This window comes from Quercus suber, unplaced genomic scaffold, assembly GCF_002906115.3.
Source record: "Quercus suber isolate HL8 unplaced genomic scaffold, Cork oak 2.0 scaffold_203, whole genome shotgun sequence".
NCBI classification, from domain to species: Eukaryota; Viridiplantae; Streptophyta; class Magnoliopsida; order Fagales; family Fagaceae; genus Quercus; species Quercus suber.
In genome coordinates, this window is record NW_027069661.1 from 614231 (window position 1) to 633127 (window position 18897).

The 18897-nt window shown below is 36.0% G+C and overlaps 2 protein-coding genes across 2 annotated transcripts; both read left to right on the forward strand.

Annotated features, from left to right (window-relative positions):
* Positions 1-1432: 1432 nt before the first annotated feature.
* On the forward strand, positions 1433-4953 carry LOC112016074 (scarecrow-like protein 33). The gene is made up of 2 exons (XM_024048572.2): positions 1433-4324; positions 4506-4953. Exon 1 carries the CDS (start codon positions 1937-1939, stop codon positions 4256-4258), a length of 2322 nt encoding a protein of 773 aa, XP_023904340.1. The 5' UTR covers positions 1433-1936; the 3' UTR covers positions 4259-4324; positions 4506-4953.
* A 5986-nt stretch (positions 4954-10939) lies between these two features.
* Positions 10940-14558, forward strand: LOC136060991 (scarecrow-like protein 33). The gene is made up of 2 exons (XM_024048571.2): positions 10940-13887; positions 14070-14558. Exon 1 carries the CDS (start codon positions 11500-11502, stop codon positions 13819-13821), a length of 2322 nt encoding a protein of 773 aa, XP_023904339.1. The 5' UTR covers positions 10940-11499; the 3' UTR covers positions 13822-13887; positions 14070-14558.
* Positions 14559-18897: the final 4339 nt, after the last annotated feature.

Consider the following 18897-nt stretch of genomic DNA (forward strand, 5'->3'; position numbering starts at 1 on the left):
TACTAGTTTTTTTGTCGGACCGAGATCCGACCGATGGTCGAACCGGTGACATCATAAATAATATAATTAATAAAATTTTAAATGATATAAATAAAAATATAATAAGTTTATTACTAATAATATGATAGCAAAATGTAAAAAAATAATATTTAGTGACACTTTTCGTGTAAATTTAATCAAATTTCCTTAGAATGAATAATCACATGTTTAATTATAATTATAAAAATAAAAAGTTTATTAATTATATATATATATATATATAAGCATAATGAATTAATTGATGTTATATAAAAATTTAATAACTTTTTAAGTTTATTCACTTAATTAACTAAAACTACTATTTTTTTAATCAAAATTATCGGAAAAAGAAAAAAGAAAAGTAGTTGTACATTAAAAAAAACTAAATTTACGTGACTTTGATCAATTAGTTGTATAATATATATATTATAATGTTTTTGAAAAAAATAGTTGTATAATGACAATGTGTCAGGTAAAGCAAAAACTAAAACCAAATTTATGTGACTTTGATCAATTAGTTGTATAATATATACTATAATGTTTTTGAGGAAAAGTAGTCGTACAATGATAGTGTGTCAAGTAAAGTAAAAACTAAAAGTAACGCCGTAGTATAGGCTTAAAAGAATATAATTTTTTAGGCAATATTTTAGTGGGAGTTAGAGTTGTATTTTTACTAAATTGTCTTTTAGTTTTATATCTACTTAAACATATGGATATAAGGGCATTTTTGAACTAAAAAATGAAAAATCTAAACAGAGAAAACTTTTTAAATAATAGTGTAGACAAAACCATGTGGTTCTTTTTACTTGAAAAACTCTAATATATTATTAAGTTGTTCAAATTTTAGATCAAAATTTAATTTCATTAGCATAAAAAAATTTCAGGTGTTTCCAATTTTTTTTAAAAGTAGATAAAATATAAAATTTTAAATTATTATATATAATTTTTTTTTTCAAACCAAGTGGTCTTAAGATCACCTGAATAAAAGCTGGCGCCGCCTCTGGTAGTTCTGTCAAAAACAGATTTGCACAATGATTCGCAAGGAAATTTTAGTTGAGTCATGAGTTGACAAGTCAAAAGACTCAGAACACTAGAAATTTTGTTTCATGTGTGTAGCTCACAAACCAATCCGAGAATCGATTTGAAAGACTTTTTTTATTTTTTTCTCCAGTGACATATGGACAACGGACAAGTACACATACATCGAGATTTTGAAAAAAAATTCTTCAAATTTATTCAATATTTTTTTATCGAGTTTCGATTTAAAAAATTTAACCAATTGTTTGTTTTTTTTTTTATTTTTTTTATTTTTATAGCACACAAAATATACAACAGGACGCCAATTTCAGAACTGCTAGGGGCAGTAGTTTGTTCTTTTATGGGCTTAATTATTATGTCAAATCTTTTTCCCCAAGCATCTGTGTTTGACTCACTGTTCACCGTTAACACCTGTGCTGTCCGTTCCACGAAAGTTCGTCATCTTAATACAGTAACAGCAACCTTCTCAATCCTCATCACTATCTTTCCCTATATATTAACTGAGAGAAGTACTCAAATCTAGAGGTTCCATTTTCCTCTGTTACAGAAAAAGCTGAGAGCTCCTTTGATTTTCTGAGTTACGTACGTACGTACGCTAGTTTCTTCCGTCCGTGTTTCACCTTCTCATCTTTCTCTTCCGCTTCTGAGTACTCTTCTCTGCTCCATTTGTTCACTTAAATCATGGATATCTAAGGTTCTTCTAATTTTACTTTTTTTCTTTTTTGCTCTTTGTGTACACCTACATATGTTTTTTTTAGATCCTAGTCTTTGATATGAATTTCGCTATATTAGGTAGTCTTTAATGTTTAGTTTCCCAAATCAGTTTTAGACATAAAATCAGCTAGTTACGCTTTCTTGCCTTTGTTTGACCATATAAATTATGGATTCAAGCTTTGATTTCGTGAACGGTTTTTCTACCATGTCGCCAAATTCCGAGGATCAGTTCTCAAATCTTATAAACGGGCACACATTCAATCAACTATCTCCTCCTCCTACTACAGACCTTAACTTCCTCGAAAGTCCAAATCTTTCATCTGATCTTGATCTGGGTCCCACTGGTTTTGAGACCTCGATCACAACCACCGTTGGTCCAGAGGGTCAACCACATGTTGTTGTTCCGCCTATGTTGCAGGCAGACTTCACTTCGTCCCCGGACGACAGTGATTTCTCTGAAACGGTTCTTAAGTACATAAATCAGATTCTTATGGAAGAGAACATTGAAAACAAGCCTTGCTTGTTTTATGACCCTTTGGGTCTAAAAGACACTGAGAAATCTTTCTATGATGCTCTTGGTCAAGAAAACCCTCCTTTACCAAATCAAAATAGCGTTGAGAGTCCTGTGTTTTCATCAAGTAGTGGTGATTATGGCACTAACAGTACTAGTAGTTCTAGCACTGTCAATGATTCTCTATGGCAAAGCGATCTTGGAGAGCATAACTATCAGCCTTCTTTATCACCGCCTCCTGTTCTGGGTGAGCATAATGCTGTCCAGTCTAATTTCAATCCCACTGATCAATCACAGTTTTTTGGGAATTTGCCAAATGGTAGTGTCAATCATTTTGGTAATGGGTTGGAGGTTATGGCTCACAATATTTTTACCAATAGTAGTGAATCAATATTGCAATTTAGGAGGGGGTTAGAGGAAGCTAGTAAGTTTCTTCCTAAGAGTAATAATTTGGTTATTGATTTGGAGAGCAACATGGTTTCTTCTTCTGAGTGGAAAGGAGAGGATCTAAAGGTGGAATCTTTGGTGGTGAAGGGTGAGAAAGAGAGTGATTCGCCGGATGGGTCAAGAGGGAGAAAGAATCGTGAGAGGGAAGAGATAGAATTAGAAGAAGGTAGGAGCAATAAGCAGGCTGCTGTTTATGTAGAGGAGTCTGAGGAGGCTGAGTTATCAGAAATGCTTGATAAGGTTTTGCTTTGTACTGATGCGCCTGCTTCAATGTGTGGTGATAATTGTGAACCTTTGCAGAATGATGCAAGCAAGGCCTTGTTGCAGACAAATGCGCAGGCACAAGGAGGTAATGGTGGGAAAGGTAGTCGTAATAAGAAGCAAGGGAAGAAGAAGGAGACAGTTGATTTGAGGAGTCTTTTGATTCTATGTGCACAAGCTGTCTCGACAGGTGATGGTAGAACTGCTAATGAGTTGTTGAAGCAGGTTAGGCAACACTCAACCCCTTTTGGTGATGGGTCTCAGAGAGTGGCTCATTTCTTTGCTAATGGTCTTGAGACACGCTTGGCTGGCATTAGTATAGGAAGTCAAATGGTTTACAAGAGGGTGTCAGCTCTGGAAAAGTTGAAAGCTTACCAAGTTTATCTTTCAGCCTGCCCTTTCAAGAGGTTCTCATATGGCTTTTCTAATAAAATGATTTTGCATGCAGCAGAGAAAGCAACTACTCTTCATATTGTAGATTTTGGTATCCAATATGGTTTCCAGTGGCCACTTCTGATCCAGTTGCTCTCAAAAAGACCTGAAGGAGCTCCCAAGCTACGCATTACAGGGATTGATCTTCCACAACCTGGATTCCGTCCAGCAGAGTGCATTGAGGAAACTGGTCGTCGCTTGGAAAGGTACTGCAACCGATTTAATGTTCCTTTTGAATACAATGCTATAGCATCACAGAACTGGGAAACTATTCGAATTGAGGAGCTTAAGATTGAGAGGAATGAGGTGCTTGCTGTGAATTGTGCATTCAATATGAAGAACCTACTTGATGAAACAGTTGAAGGGACTAGTCCAAGGAATGCAGTTTTGAACTTAATCAGGAGGATGAAACCTGATATTTTTGTTAATTCTATTGTTAATGGGTCCTTCAATGCCCCATTCTTTCTCACGAGGTTCCGAGAAGCACTTTTCTACTTCTCTGCATTGTATGATGTATTTGATGTTACTATACCCCGTGACAATCCAGGAAGGTTGATTATTGAGAGGGAGTTCTTTGGGAGGGCTGCTATGAATGTTATAGCATGTGAAGGGTTAGAGAGGGTTGAGAGGCCTGAAACATACAAGCAGAGTCAAGTTCGAATTTCGAGAGCTGGGTTCAAGAAGCTCCCATTGAACCAAGAGCTCATGAGTGTAATCAGGGCAAAGATTAAGGAATGGTACCACAAGGATTTTATTCTTGATGAAGACAGCCACTGGATGCTTCAGGGATGGAAGGGCCGGATTTTCTATGCTTCCTCTTGTTGGGTGCCGGCTTAGGAATCCTGTTTGATATATTTTTGTAAAAACTCATAATTGAGGGCTAGGTGGACGAGGATACTTTAGGTACCGTGCGAATGACTTTTGTTGTTCATTTTTAATTTTTTCTCTCTTTGTTTTGTACATTCAGGGAACTGTGATCATATCTATGTGTGTTTATATTCTTTACCCTTTTGTAGGTGTTTCTATAATTTGGTTAACACAACAAGTGGAAATGAATCTAACTTTGTGGGTTTCATTTTTACAGATTGCTTGTGGTATAGTGGCCTTTTCGAGAAAAAACTTCGAGAGTTGTCATGTTTACACTCATCTGCTTTTCATCTGATATTGGATGCATTATCCGACCCTGTCTCTTTGATATGGATGATGTTTGAAGACATATTGATGCTAGTATAAGTATCATGTATATACAGTTGGTACTTTGGCTAAGGATAGAATAAAAAGTTAGAATGCACTGCAAATCCTGTTGGGAAGGAGATGGTGTAATTACACTGACTGGCTACTGGCTTGCTTCTTGCGACTTTTGTATTAAAATCTGTTTTTTCTTAGTTGAACTTCCACATTGGTGCATGTAATTTAGGGGAGGGAGGTTGCCCTTCTCCTTCTTTGTAATTTTTTAGATGAGCTGGAAGTTGTTTATTTTGTTATATGTATTTCAGAAAGTTGAATTTCAGAATTTCCTTATATTGCGGTTCTCTTTTCTGGTTCCTTGATCAATATCTTTGCAATCCTGTTCACTTGTTTCTTATCTGTATGGATGGTATATTTACTATGATTTAATCAACTGAATATTGTTAATGCAATTTCAGATATATTAAATGTCATTCTTGTTGATCTAAAAAATGTAAGCTTGGCTAATGCTTGCATGTTGTTATCGGATGTATGCTGTTGCTGGGTTTGTCTGTCTGATTTTGTTGAAATCTATTTTGAGTTATAAAATAAGGTGAATTGGTAAAGAGGGTTTCTTTATTGAAGGAGTTTTAAAGTAATGCCTCAAACTTGCTCACCACAATCCATTAGTCCATTCAACAAAATTACCACACAGTCTGCCTTCTTGGCCATCACTAGTGTTCTTCTGGCGACTCACCTCTGTTGCCACCAATCATGACAACATTTCCCCCTTACCACCATTGTAAAACTGCCAATGCCACCACCGAGTCCCTTTCATGTTTTTAGAAGCATACTAACAAACATGTTTTCCCTACAGTTCCCCATTCGGATTCAGCCTCAGTCATGGTATGCTTCAAATGTGAGTTGAAGTGTCTGTCCCCTTCGTGCTACAACATGTCACCGACTATATTTTTCATGGTTTTTAGACTGGCAATCAACATGATGATTAACAGTACGATGAATATTAAAAAAAAAAAATGGCAGCCCTGAAAGTTAAATTATGATTTGTGAAAGTCGAAATTTTGGTAATTGGTTTACACATCAATTATATGGAGTTAGGAATCCCAACTCAATATGATTATGCATTAAAATACAGCCAACTTTACGACCTTATTTGGTACTACGCCAAAGCCATGGCTTATGGTTATTAGGAAGCGTGTTCTGTATATCTGTTTCATGATGTCTTCCTCTGGAGAATAAAGAAATCTCTCATTAGAGTGGTTGGTCTGATTGGGTTTAAATTCAAGTAGTATGTTGAAAATGTATTTGATTTTCCATACTGGTGCTTTGAATCACCTTGAATGAGGTTGTCGGATTGCTTCATTAAGTGCTGATTGGTGGATGATTAAAGGGGTGGTATCTCATCATAAAGTTCATAGTATTCGGACTCAATGGGGGTGGGAACTATAGTCAAAAACTGATTTTCTCCCCCTGCAAAACCTATAGATTTTTCCTTGTCAACCAGAATTTAGTGGAGAAAGTGGTGCCTTTGAGTAGCGAATAATATCAACCAGATAAATATTTTTACTTAAATTCACCCTTGGTCTAAACAAAGGAAGGAAAACACAACATGTTAAGCAATAATCAAATCCTCATGCCTACTTTCTTGAGTCTTTTGGCTAAATATTGCTAATTCTGAAACATATTTGCGTTATAGGTACTGTTACAAGTTATTTGGGGATTTGAGGAGAGAGATTGAATTTCGGCAACAGTATTGCCAAAATTCCAAGAAAAGTAGGAGAGAGAATGAGGGAAAAGGTGGAGAGAGAAAAATTGTGAATTACGGCAACGCTCGTAATTCGCTGCCTAAATATCTGCCCGGGCACTGTGAGACGAAGTGCTCTGAGTGGTGCCCAAACAAACTAAAAAAAATTTGTCCCTATTGTGGCAATACCATTGTCGAAAATTGGAGTGGAAAAAAAAAAAAGTAAATACCGAAATCTGGGAGGAATTTAAAAAAAATATATAATGTGCTACGTACACAATATTTTTACAATATTTTCACAACAAATCACAGGTAACTGGTTATTATTAATTCAAATTTAAATTTAACATTGAGATTACTATTTTAATCAAACAATAACAATAAGTAACAACCTGACACTTAGAATTTGTTGTAAAAATATTGTAAAAATTGTGTGCTGGAAATTTTTTTTTTTTTTTTCAATTGTGGCAATGGTATTTTCGCAATACCATTGCCACAATTGAGAATTTTTTTTTTTTTTTTAGAAATGAAGTGCACAATTTTTACAATATTTTTACAACAAATTCTAAATGTCAGGTTGTTACTTATTGTTATTGTTGGATTAAAATAGTAATCTCAATGTTAAATTTAAGTTTGAATTAATAATAACCAGTTACCTGTGATTTGTTGTGAAAATATTGTAAAAATATTTTGTACATAGCACATTATATTTTTTTTTTAAATTCCTCCCAGATTTCGGTATTCACTTTTTTTTTTTTTTCCACTCCCATTTTCGGCAATGGTATTGCCACAATAGGGACAAATTTTTTTAGTTTGTTTGGGGCACCACTCAGAGCACTTCGTCTCACAGTGCCCGGGCAAATATTTGGGCAGCGAATTACGAGCGTTGCCGTAATTCACAATTTTTCTCTCTCTACCTTTTCCCTCATTCTCTCTCCTACTTTTCTTGGAATTTCGACAACATTGTTGCCGAAATTCAATCTCTCTCCTCAAATCCCCAAATAACTTGTAACAGTACCTATAACGCAAATATGTTTCAGAATTAGCAATATTTAGCCAAAAGACTCCTACTTTCTTTGTCATTTTAAGAGGTTTGTTCGAAGTTTATAAGAGGTTGGTTCAAAATCGTGGGTATATAATATATGCACTAGTATTTATTTTTAGGGAAATGTATTAGAAAAGATAAACATAGCTTTGATATTATTATTATTATTATTATTATTATTATTATTATTTGCTAAAAGCTTTGATAATATGTTAAAAATTATGAGATATAGTTATAGTATAATGATAAAATATACACAAAAAAATGAAGAAAAATTAACGTTGATCAGCCTTAAAGACCTACATTTATAGCAAAAAGCTACATATTTTCTCTTAAGCTTTGTATGGTACAACGAAACCATACACTGCAAATCCTGTTGGATGCACATGATGATTGAGGCTTGAATGATGAAGACGATGAATATCATACTTGTGGCAACTGATGATTATAGGCATGCCCTGAAAAACTATGTTTGAAGATGATAGAGACTCGTGGCTAGAAAGATGGCTAATAAAGGCTACATATTAGAGGCACTGTATGAGTGACGTGGCTTGAAGGCAGGGCCGGCCCTAGGCTTAGGCCACTTAGGCAATCACCTAGGGCCCCTACTAAGGCCCCAAATTTTGGGGCAAAAATTGTGATATATATATATATATTTTAAATATATTTTTTTGAGATATAAGAAAAAAATTAGTTTTACATTTTTTTTTTTTTACTTTTAAAAAGTATTAAAGAATTGAGTAATGCTAGAGATATTACAATTTTAAATACATAAGCTTACAAATATGTGTCACTAATTACAAAAAATAATTTAGATAGGAAAATACTATAAATACTATAAATTTTACTTTAAAACCTTTATACAAATTAATGTAACAATTAATATGATTTGTAGACGTTAAGTCGTTAACAACCTATTAAATGCATTTTTAAATTACTTAGTGATATATCTTTATAAGCATCATGTTGTAAAATTTATAATATTCCTAACATAATTCATTCAAATACTTGTTTATTATTTTCTTGAAGTGTCATTAGTCACATTCATTGCTATAACATTTGTACTTTTTTTTTGTAAAATTTGTTATAGTTTTAGCATTTGTTTAAAAAAAAATTACAAGATAAAAAGAATGCAATTTTGTTATATAGAAATTATGATGTTGAAAACTAGTTAAATATTATTTAATTAATGACAAAAAGGCCCATTTAAATATATCATCTTAGGCTCAATGTTTGTTGGGCTGCTCCTGCTTGAAGGGGATAAAGCTATGTGACTAGGAAGAAAGTTAATTAGGAGGCTATCAATGATACTAGTCAAGATGATCGTTGACAATTGATCAAAAGGAAAGTTGAAAACTAGGTGCAGAAAGAAAGAACACATGCTCATTATCAAAAAATGGCTGATTTAGGTGGTCCATGATATTGAACAAATGTAATGTTTGTTATATACACCCTATTACGCACCTTTTTTTCCCTTCTTCTTTTGAAACTGAAATAATATTTTGAAGATACAATTTAAGCACACATTTGTTGTAGTAGGGACTAGGGAGTCCTTAAGTCTTTTATATAATCCTAGGCAATCCTTTAGCCTTGGATAATGCTTCAGTACGTCTCATTATATATTCATAAGTTTGTCCTTAAATGCTAGCAATATTTTTGGGAAAAGTATGAGGTCTTGATTTGTTATTAGTTTACATATGTGTATGGTTGGGATAGGCCCTAGGCCTTCCTGGGTGAAATAACCATTTACATAGGTTATAAAATTGTTAGCCACATCTATGCTATACTCATAGACTAATTTAGTAACAATTAATGCTCATTGTAATTGTTGATACAACCTTGGTTAACATAGTATGCCCATATAACACACACCAACAAAACACATGCTTAATCAATATCCCATCAATTTGAGGCATCATAGGATGGTTCGAGTTGAAGTGAAGGATGGAGGAGAGGGTGTCAATTGGGCCGGCCCTACCACTAGGACAATTAGGCGGTCTCCTAAGGCCCCCAAGTGGAACAAGGCCACCCAAATTTTAACCAGTAATAATATTTTTATACCTATAAGAGTATTGATTAGGTCAAAATATTAGCCAATAGATTGAAAAAAAAAATGGATACAACAAAAAATAATCATTTACATATGTTAATAGTAACATGAATAGTCAAAATTTTTAAATATTTTTATATACAAGTGAATAGTCACTAACTGAGTAAAAGTTATTTTTTATTCTTAAATAAAAAGAAGTTTTGTTAATTGCTACCTTAGGGAATTTATTAATAAATCATTTTAGAAAACTTTTAATATCACTTTGATGGGAAATATAAAAAATTATAAAAAAAATAATTTTTTTCCCCATAAAAATTTTTTAAAAATATTTCTTGAATCAATACTCTTAGGCATCCGTCAACTTATCAATAAAAAGAATATGAGCCATCCATCTTAACTCGTAACTATCATACTTTATCCCTTGAAAAACCAATACTTGAGAGTTTAAACATGAACAAGGAACTGCAAGCATTTTTAGAGTTGAGTCATTGTCTAATCTTAGAATCATCCACAACATTAATAATTTCAGTTATAGAAGATAAAAATTTTATGATAAAACTTAGATATATTTCTTTTTATATATACTTCTAATTCCATTAAATTTAAATAATCTACATTTTTTAGCCATGCATATTATTATTATCATTATTATTTTGATAGATTTGTGTCCTTTGACATCCTAGAAGGAAACATTTAAATGCAACCTGCTGCAGTAACTTATCAATGTTTTCATGACACACACATACATTTGCCATATTTTTTCTCTCAACCATAAAGAGTAGGAGTATTACTAATTTACAAGAATGTGATAAGATATTTAAGTCATATTTCTAAACAGTTTACCAAAAAAAAAAAAAAAAATTCTAACCAGTTTAAATTAAAAAAAAAATGCTATGATTTATAACTTATAAGGACAAAACCCAAAGTATAGCTTAGCGTTCCAATTGAGAATAAGGGCTTGTTTGATACATGTATTTAAAAACTAAAAATTATTGTTTAAAAATATTTGTAAAAATACATGTAAGTAAAAAAATGTGTTAAAATATATAAAATACTGTTTAAAAATTAAAAATAATTGTTTGAAAATACAAATCAAACGGATCCTAAGTCTTATCACATCACATTCTAGTATTAAGACAAAGAGATGGTATAAAACGTTTGAAATATATGTATTCTCACACTCATATGCCCACCCTCATGTAATATGCATTTGAAACACTTTATTTTTTTTCAAGACAAGAGTGAAGACAATCCGAGGATAAAGTACTGAAGATAATTTTAGTTGAGTCATGAGAAGACAAGTCAAAAGACTCAAGACATTTGAAATTTTGTTTCACGCGTGCAGCTCAAAAACCAATCCGAGAATCGATTTGAAAGACTTTTTTTTTTCCCCAGTGACATATGGACAAGTGCACATACATCGAGATTTTGAAGAAAAATTCTTCGAATTTATTCAATACCTTTTAAAGAGTTTGAATTTTAAAAATTAAACCAATTGATTGTTCTTTTATGTGCTTAATTATTATGTCAAATCTCTTTCCCCAAGCATCTCTGTGTTTCACTCGCTGTTCTCTGTTAACACCTGTGCTGTGCGTTCCACGACAGTTCGTCATCTTAATAAAGTAACAGCAGCCTTCTCAATCATCATCACTATCTTTCCCTACATATTAACCGGGAGAAGTACTCAAATCTAGAGGTTCCATTTTCCTCTGTTACAGAAAAAGCTGAGAGCTCCTTTGATTTTCTGAGTTACGTACGTACGTACGCTAGTTTCTTCCGTCCGTGTTTCACCTTCTCATCTTTCTCTTCCGCTTCTGAGTACTCTTCTCTGCTCCATTTGTTCACTTAAATCATGGATATCTAAGGTTCTTCTAATTTTACTCTTTTTCTTTTTTGCTCTTGGTGTACGCCTACGTATGTTTTTTTTAGATCCTAGTCTTTGATATGAATTTCGCTATATTAGGTAGTCTTTAATGTTTAGTTTCCCAAATCAGTTTTAGAAATAAAATCAGCTAGTTACGCTTTCTTGGCTTTGTTTGACCATAGAAATTATGGATTCAAGCTTTGATTTCGTGAACGGTTTTTCTACCATGTCGCCAAATTCCGAGGATCAGTTCTCAAATCTTATAAACGAGCACACATTCAATCAACTATCTCCTCCTCCTACTACAGACCTTAACTTCCTCGGAAGTCCAAATCTTTCATCTGATTTCGATCTGGGTCCCACTGGTTTTGAGCCCTCAATCACCACCACCGTTGGTCTAGAGGGTCAACCATATGATCCACCACATGTTGTTATTCCGCCTATGTTGCAGGCAGACTTCACTTCGTCCCCGGACGACAGTGATTTCTCTGAAACGGTTCTCAAGTACATAAATCAGATTCTTATGGAAGAGAACATTGAAAACAAGCCCTGCATGTTTTATGACCCTTTGGGTCTAAAAGACACTGAGAAATCTTTCTATGATGCTCTTGGTAAAAAAAACCCTCCTTTACCAAATCAAAATAGCGTTGAGAGTCCTTTGTTTTCATCAAGTAGTGGTGATTATGGCACTAACAGTACTAGTAGTTCTAGCACTGTCAATGATTCTCTATGGCAAAGCGATCTTGGAGAGCATAACTATCAGCCTTCTTTATCACCGCCTCCTGTTCTGGGTGAGCATAATGCTATCCAGTCTAATTTCAATCCCACTGATCAGTCACAGTTTTTTGGGAATTTGCCAACTGGTAGTGTCAATCATTTTGGTGATGGGTTGGAGGTTATGGCTCAGAATTTTTTTACTAATAGTGAATCAATATTGCAATTTAGGAGGGGGTTAGAGGAAGCTAGTAAGTTCCTTCCTAAGAGTAATAATTTGGTTATTGATTTGGAGAGCAACATGGTTTCTTCTTCTGAGTGGAAAGGAGAGGATCTAAAGGTGGAATCTTTGGTGGTGAAGGGTGAGAAAGAGAGTGATTCGCCAGATGGGTCAAGAGGGAGGAAGAATCGTGAGAGGGAAGAGACAGAATTAGAAGAAGGTAGGAGCAATAAGCAGACTGCGGTTTATGTAGAGGAGGATGAGTTATCAGATATGTTTGATAAGGTTTTACTTTGTACTGATGCGCCGGCTTCAATGTGCGGTGAGAATTGTGAACCTTTGCAGAATGATGCAAGCAAGGCCTCGTTGCACACAACTGGGCAGGCACAAGGAGCTAATAGTGGGAAAGGTAGTCGTAATAAGAAGCAGAGCAAGAAGAAGGAGACAGTTGATTTGCGGAGTCTTTTGATTCTATGTGCACAAGCTGTCTCAGCTGGTGATGGTAGAACTGCTAATGAGTTATTGAAGCAGGTTAGGCAACACTCAACCCCTTTTGGTGATGGGTCTCAGAGAGTGGCTCATTTCTTTGCTAATGGTCTTGAGGCACGCTTGGCTGGCACTAGTATAGGAAGTCAAATGGTTTACAAGAGGGTGTCAGCTCTTGAAAAGTTGAAAGCTTACCAAGTTTATCTTTCAGCCTGCCCTTTCAAGAAGATCTCATATGTCTTTTCTAATAAAATGATTTTGCATGCAGCAGAGGAAGCAACTACTCTTCATATTGTAGATTTTGGTATCCAATATGGTTTCCAGTGGCCACTTCTGATCCAGTTGCTCTCAAAAAGACCTGAAGGAGCTCCCAAGCTACGCATTACAGGGATTGATCTTCCCCAACCTGGATTCCGTCCAGCAGAGTGCATTGAGGAGACTGGTCGTCGCCTGGAAAAGTACTGCAACCGCTTTAATGTTCCTTTTGAATACAATGCTATAGCATCACAGAACTGGGAAACTATTCGAATTGAGGAGCTTAAGATTGAGAGGAATGAGGTGCTTGCTGTGAATTGTGCATTCCGGTTGAAGAACCTACTTGATGAAACAGTTGAAGGGACCAGTCCAAGGGATGCAGTTTTAAACTTAATCAGGAGGATGAAACCTGATATTTTTATTAATTCTACTGTTAATGGGTCCTATAATGCCCCCTTCTTTCTTACGAGGTTCCGAGAAGCACTTTTCCACTTCTCTGCATTGTATGATGTATTTGATGTTACTTTACCCCGTGACAATCCACAGAGGTTGAAGTTTGAGAGAGAGTTCTTTGGGAGGGAGGCTATGAATGTTGTTGCATGCGAAGGCTTAGAGAGGGTTGAGAGGCCTGAAACATACAAGCAGAGTCAAGTCCGAATTTCGAGAGCTGGGTTCAAGCAGCTCCCATTGAACCAAGAGCTCATGAGTGTAATCAGGGCTAAGATTAAGGCACGGTACCACAAGGATTTTATTCTTGATGATGACAGCCACTGGATGCTTCAGGGATGGAAGGGCCGGATTTTCTATGCTTCCTCTTGTTGGGTGCCGGCTTAGGAATCCTGTTTGATATATTTTTGTAAAAGCTCATAATTGAGGGCTAGGTGGACGAGGATACTTTAGGTACCGTGCGAATGACTTTTGTTGTTCATTTTTAATTTTTTATCTCTCTTTGTTTTGTACATTCAGGGAACTGTGATCATATGTGTGTGTTTATATTCTTCAATCTTTTGTAGGTGTTTCTATAATTTGGTTAACACAACAAGTGGAAATGAATCTAACTTTGTGGGTTTCATTTTTTTCAGATTGCTTGTGGTATAGTGGGCTTTAGAAAGAACTTCGAGAGTTGTCATGTTTACACTCATCTGCTTTTCATCTGATATTTGATGCATTATCCAACCCAGTCTCTTTGATATGGATGATGTTTGAAGACATATTGATGCTAGTATAAGTATCATGTATATACAGTTGGTGTTTGAGCTAAGGCTAGAATAAAAAGTTAGAATACACCGCAAATCTGTTGGGTAGGAGATGGTGTAATTACACTAAACTGGCTACTGGGTTGCTTCTTGCGACTTTTGTATTAAAATCTGTTTTTTCTTAGTTGAACTTCCACATTGGTGCATGTAATTTGCGGGAGGGAGGTTGCCCTTCTCCTTCTTTGTACTTTTTTAGATAAGCTGGAAGTTGTTTATTTTGTTATATGTATTTAAGAAAGTAGAATTTCAGAATTTCATGATATTGCGGTTCTCTTTTCTGGTTCCTTGATCAATATATTTGCAAAACTTTTCACTTGTTTCCTTTCTGTATGGATGGTATCTTTACTATGATTTAATCAACTGAATATTGTTAATGCAATTTCAGATATATTAAATGTCATTCTTGGTGATCTAAAAAATGTAAGCTTGGCTAATGCTTGTATGTTGCTATCGGATGTATGCTGTTGCTGGGTTTGTCTGTCTGATTTTGGTGAAATCATTTTGACTTATAAAATAAGGTGCATTGGTAAAGAGGATTTCTTTATTGAAGGAGTTTTAAAGTAAAGCCTCATACTTGCTCACCACAATCCATTAGTTCATTCCAGAAAATTACCACACACTCTGCCTCCTTGCCTCCTTGGCCATCACTAGTGTTCTTCTGGCGACTCGCCTCTGTTGCCACCAATCATGACATTAACATGTGCCCCTTTACCACCATTGTAAAACTGCCAATGCCACCACCGAGTCCCTTTCAAGTTTTTAGAAGCATACTAACAAACATGTTTTCCCTACAGTTCCCCATTCTGATTCAGCCTTTCAGTCATGGTATGCTTCAAATGCGAGTTGAAGTGTCTGTCCCCTTTGTGCTACACCATTTCACCCACTATATTTTTCGTGGTTGTTAGACAGTGGCAATCAACATGATGATTAACAGTACAATGAATATTATAAAAAAAATTGGCAGCCTGGAAAGTTAAATTATGATTTGTGAAAGTTGAAATTTTGGTAATTGGTTTGCACATCAATTGTATGGAGTTAGGAATCCCAACTCAATATGATTATGCATTAAAATACAGCCAGCTTTACTGTTGGAAAAAGAGTATGGAGTGAATAAGAAATTGACTCCTAATGTGTCCTGTTGAACATGATATTGAAGTGGTGAGAATCTTTAATATAGCAGCCCATAAGGCTGCTAGATTGTCTCTTGCGTCCCTAGAATGTTTTTGTTTCAATAATCACAATCAGCTTGCCACCTTAATGTCTGTTTGTAAAGCTGACTGCTGTCTAGTTTAATTCAATAAAGATTGAAGATTATCAAAAGAAAAAAAAAAAAAAAGTCCCTCATAGAAAATGATAAAAATATGGGTTTATGTGCTCATGAATTGGACATTGAGTTAGACTTTAGGTGTATGTGAATTGAGCCCTCTAGTCAAAGTAATAATAATTTTTTATTTTTTATTTTTTGAGTCAGTAAGTTTGTATACAACAGTTAATTTTGAAATAGCGTGTCTGTTTAGTAACGTATAGGTGTATAGTCCCTCATTCATGAAAAACTATTCTTTAGAGAAACTCTTCTTGAGGAATTTTTTTTTTCTGCATTCATTTGAGTCAAAGAGAGAGAAAGAGACATAAAGTAGTTCAGAAAGCACGAACCTTGTGTGCTTCTTCTTTGTACTATAGATTATTTTATTTTGGGAGGTAGACGTCCATGAGTTTCAAAGAACCACAGATTGTGTGAGCTTATTTCAAACACAATATTTGATTTGAATCATTCATCATTCATGAATTTGGTCTATGAGTTTTTAATTATTTGCAAATTTCTTCTTATATAGTATATACAATATTTATTTATTACTTTTGTCTATTACATCTATTTGTGTTATTGCTTATTCTTAGATATGTGTCTTGCTCCTTTTGCTTTTATCACAAAAGTAAATTGTTGAAATATATCACATTTACTACCTTATTTAGGGCTATAATTTCTAAAACTAAGGCAATCTTCTATCAGCAATTGTAGCTATAGCTCTAACCCTCCTCCCTCTCGTTTCCTTTACTTTCTTTTTGTAGGAATCCATGGCTTATGGTTAATAAGAAGTGTGTTCTGTATATCTGTTTCATGATGTCTTCCTCTGGAGAATAAAGAAATCTCTCATCAGAGTGGTTGGTCTGGTTGGGTTTAAATTCAAGCAGTATCTTGAAAATGTATTTGATGTTCCATACTGGTGCTTTGAATCATCTTGATTGTGGTTGTCGGATTGCTTCATTAGACTAAGTGCTGATTGGTGGATGATTAAAGGGGTCAAAGGGATGGTTGGGAGAGTTTGATGGTATCTCATCATAAAGTTCATATTATTCGGACTCAATGGGGGTGGGAACAATAGTCAAAAACTGATTTTCTCCCACTGCACAACCTATAGATTTTTCCATATCAACCAGAATTTTAGTGGAGAAAGTGGTGTCTTTGAATAGCGAATAATATCAACTGGATAAATATTTTTACTTAAATTCATCCTTTGTCTAAACAAAGGAAGGAAAACACATGTTAAGCTATAATCAAATCCTCATGCCTACTTTCTTTGTCATTTTAAGAGGTTTGTTCGAAGTTTGTTAGAGGTTGGTTCAAAATCGTGGATATATAATATATGCACTAGAAAAGATTTATTTATTTATTTTTAGGAAAATGTATCAGAAAAGATAAACCTAGCTTTGATATTATGATTTTTTTTTTGGGGGGGTGGGAGGGGCTGAAAGCTTTGATATGTTGTTAAAAATTATGAGATATAGTTATTGTGGGGGGTAAAAGCCCAGAGCTACTTAATGGGCCCGGGGCACCCTGTTAAGGACTATGATATTTCTGAGGAGCAATAGGTGGTTGGGACGGCCCATTTGAAGGCAGGAAGCCCAGAAGTAAAGGGGGAATACTGTCCGAAGAGGTCACTGCTGGTCCGAGGACGTCCTACTCCTCGGCCACAAATAGCCTTGATCAAACAAACGTGTGGAAGACCTGAATAACCTTCCTAACAATCTCAATGATAATGATAAGTTCTGAGTGGATCCAGAGATGATCAGAACTAAAGAAAAATATCTAAAGGAAAAGCTGCCACCACCGCATTTAATGCGCTGCAACAGCTTTTCTGGCCGCATTTATGTGGAGAAGACCCTTGAACAGTGCAACCTCAGCTATCGCCACTCACAAAGAACTAAAGTAGACACATGACGTGACATGCACTTGAGTAGATGCGCGGATGAAGAACAGGTGGACGATGGAGATGATAGGAGGGGATGCTATATAAAGAAGAAGGGTTCCTGATAAAAGGGAATGGAGAAGAGAGAGAAAAAGAGAGAGAAAAGTTTTACTGTAACTCTGAATGCTGTAATCACTGCTCACTTAATAAAACATCTCTTCGGACATTCATGCATGGAGTTGTTCAAGCATTAGTTCATGTTATAATCACTGCACGTAACCTAGCCAACTATTCTGTGCTTCATAACCAGCCCAGCTCTTTCGCCCACTCTCTACAAATTCATTGTTCTGGGTTCGTTGGGCCTTTGACCCATATCCTTTGGGCTTGAGCTACAAAAACATCACCCTACAATTGGCGCCGTCTGTGGGAAGAGCTTGTGCAGGGGTGGAGACAACAGTAGGTGATGGCTGAACACGGTGAACAAGAAGCCGAGTCTAGGGCATCTCAGCACGGGGACCCTTTTCTTAACCTGGAGCGAAGACAAGACCGCGAGGGTAGCGTGCACACCATACCCCCTGGTCAGAGCCAGTCGCATGGCGGAAGCCACATGTCCCATGTAGAGAAGAACCGAGATTTGCAGCAGGAGGTTGAAAAGCTAAAAAGGGAGTTACGCCATGCAAAGAGGAAACGGGCTCCCTCGTGCTCTGATGAGGACCCTGATGATAAGCCGGACGTCACTTATCAACCCAAATCCAGGACACTAGCCAGCGAGTCCTATACCTATGAATAGGAATCTCCTCACAAGGGGCAACGCAGAAGTCCATCACGTGGAGACGTCGGAAGCGACGCCATGAGCAAGGCTCTAAACCAGATTTCCAGGTCACCCTTCACGCGCAAGATCGAAGAGGCTAGACTTCCTCGGCGCTTTAACCAACCAACGTTCACCATCTACAACGGAAAAACAGACCTCGTGGAACACGTGAGTCATTTTAACCAAAGGATGGCTGTCTACTCCAAGGACGAAGCACTGATGTGCAAGGTTTTCCCTTCCAGTCTTGGACCAGTTGCCATGAGGTGGTTTGATGGGCTGAACCCAAATTCCATCAGCTCCTTCAAAGAGCTCACCCAAGCTTTTGGTTCACGATTTGTTACCCCGAAGGGCCAAATACGACTGCCTGTACAGACTGGCTTAGAGGTGGTGGAGGTGGATTTCATAGTTGTGGATGTTTTTTCACCCCATACGGCAATTGTAGCCAGACCTTGGCTTAATGCGCTGGGGGCGGTTTCTTCCACCTTGCATCAGAAAATCAAATATCCTTCTGAAGGCCGAGTTTGCGAAATCCGGGGGGACCAATCCGTAGCTAGACAATGCTTAGTGGCTGCCATTCAGTATGAACCTGGAGCTGAGTCATCGACCGAGCCGAAAGGGGCTTATAGCAACCAAAGCACCGGTTATCTCCCACAGAAGA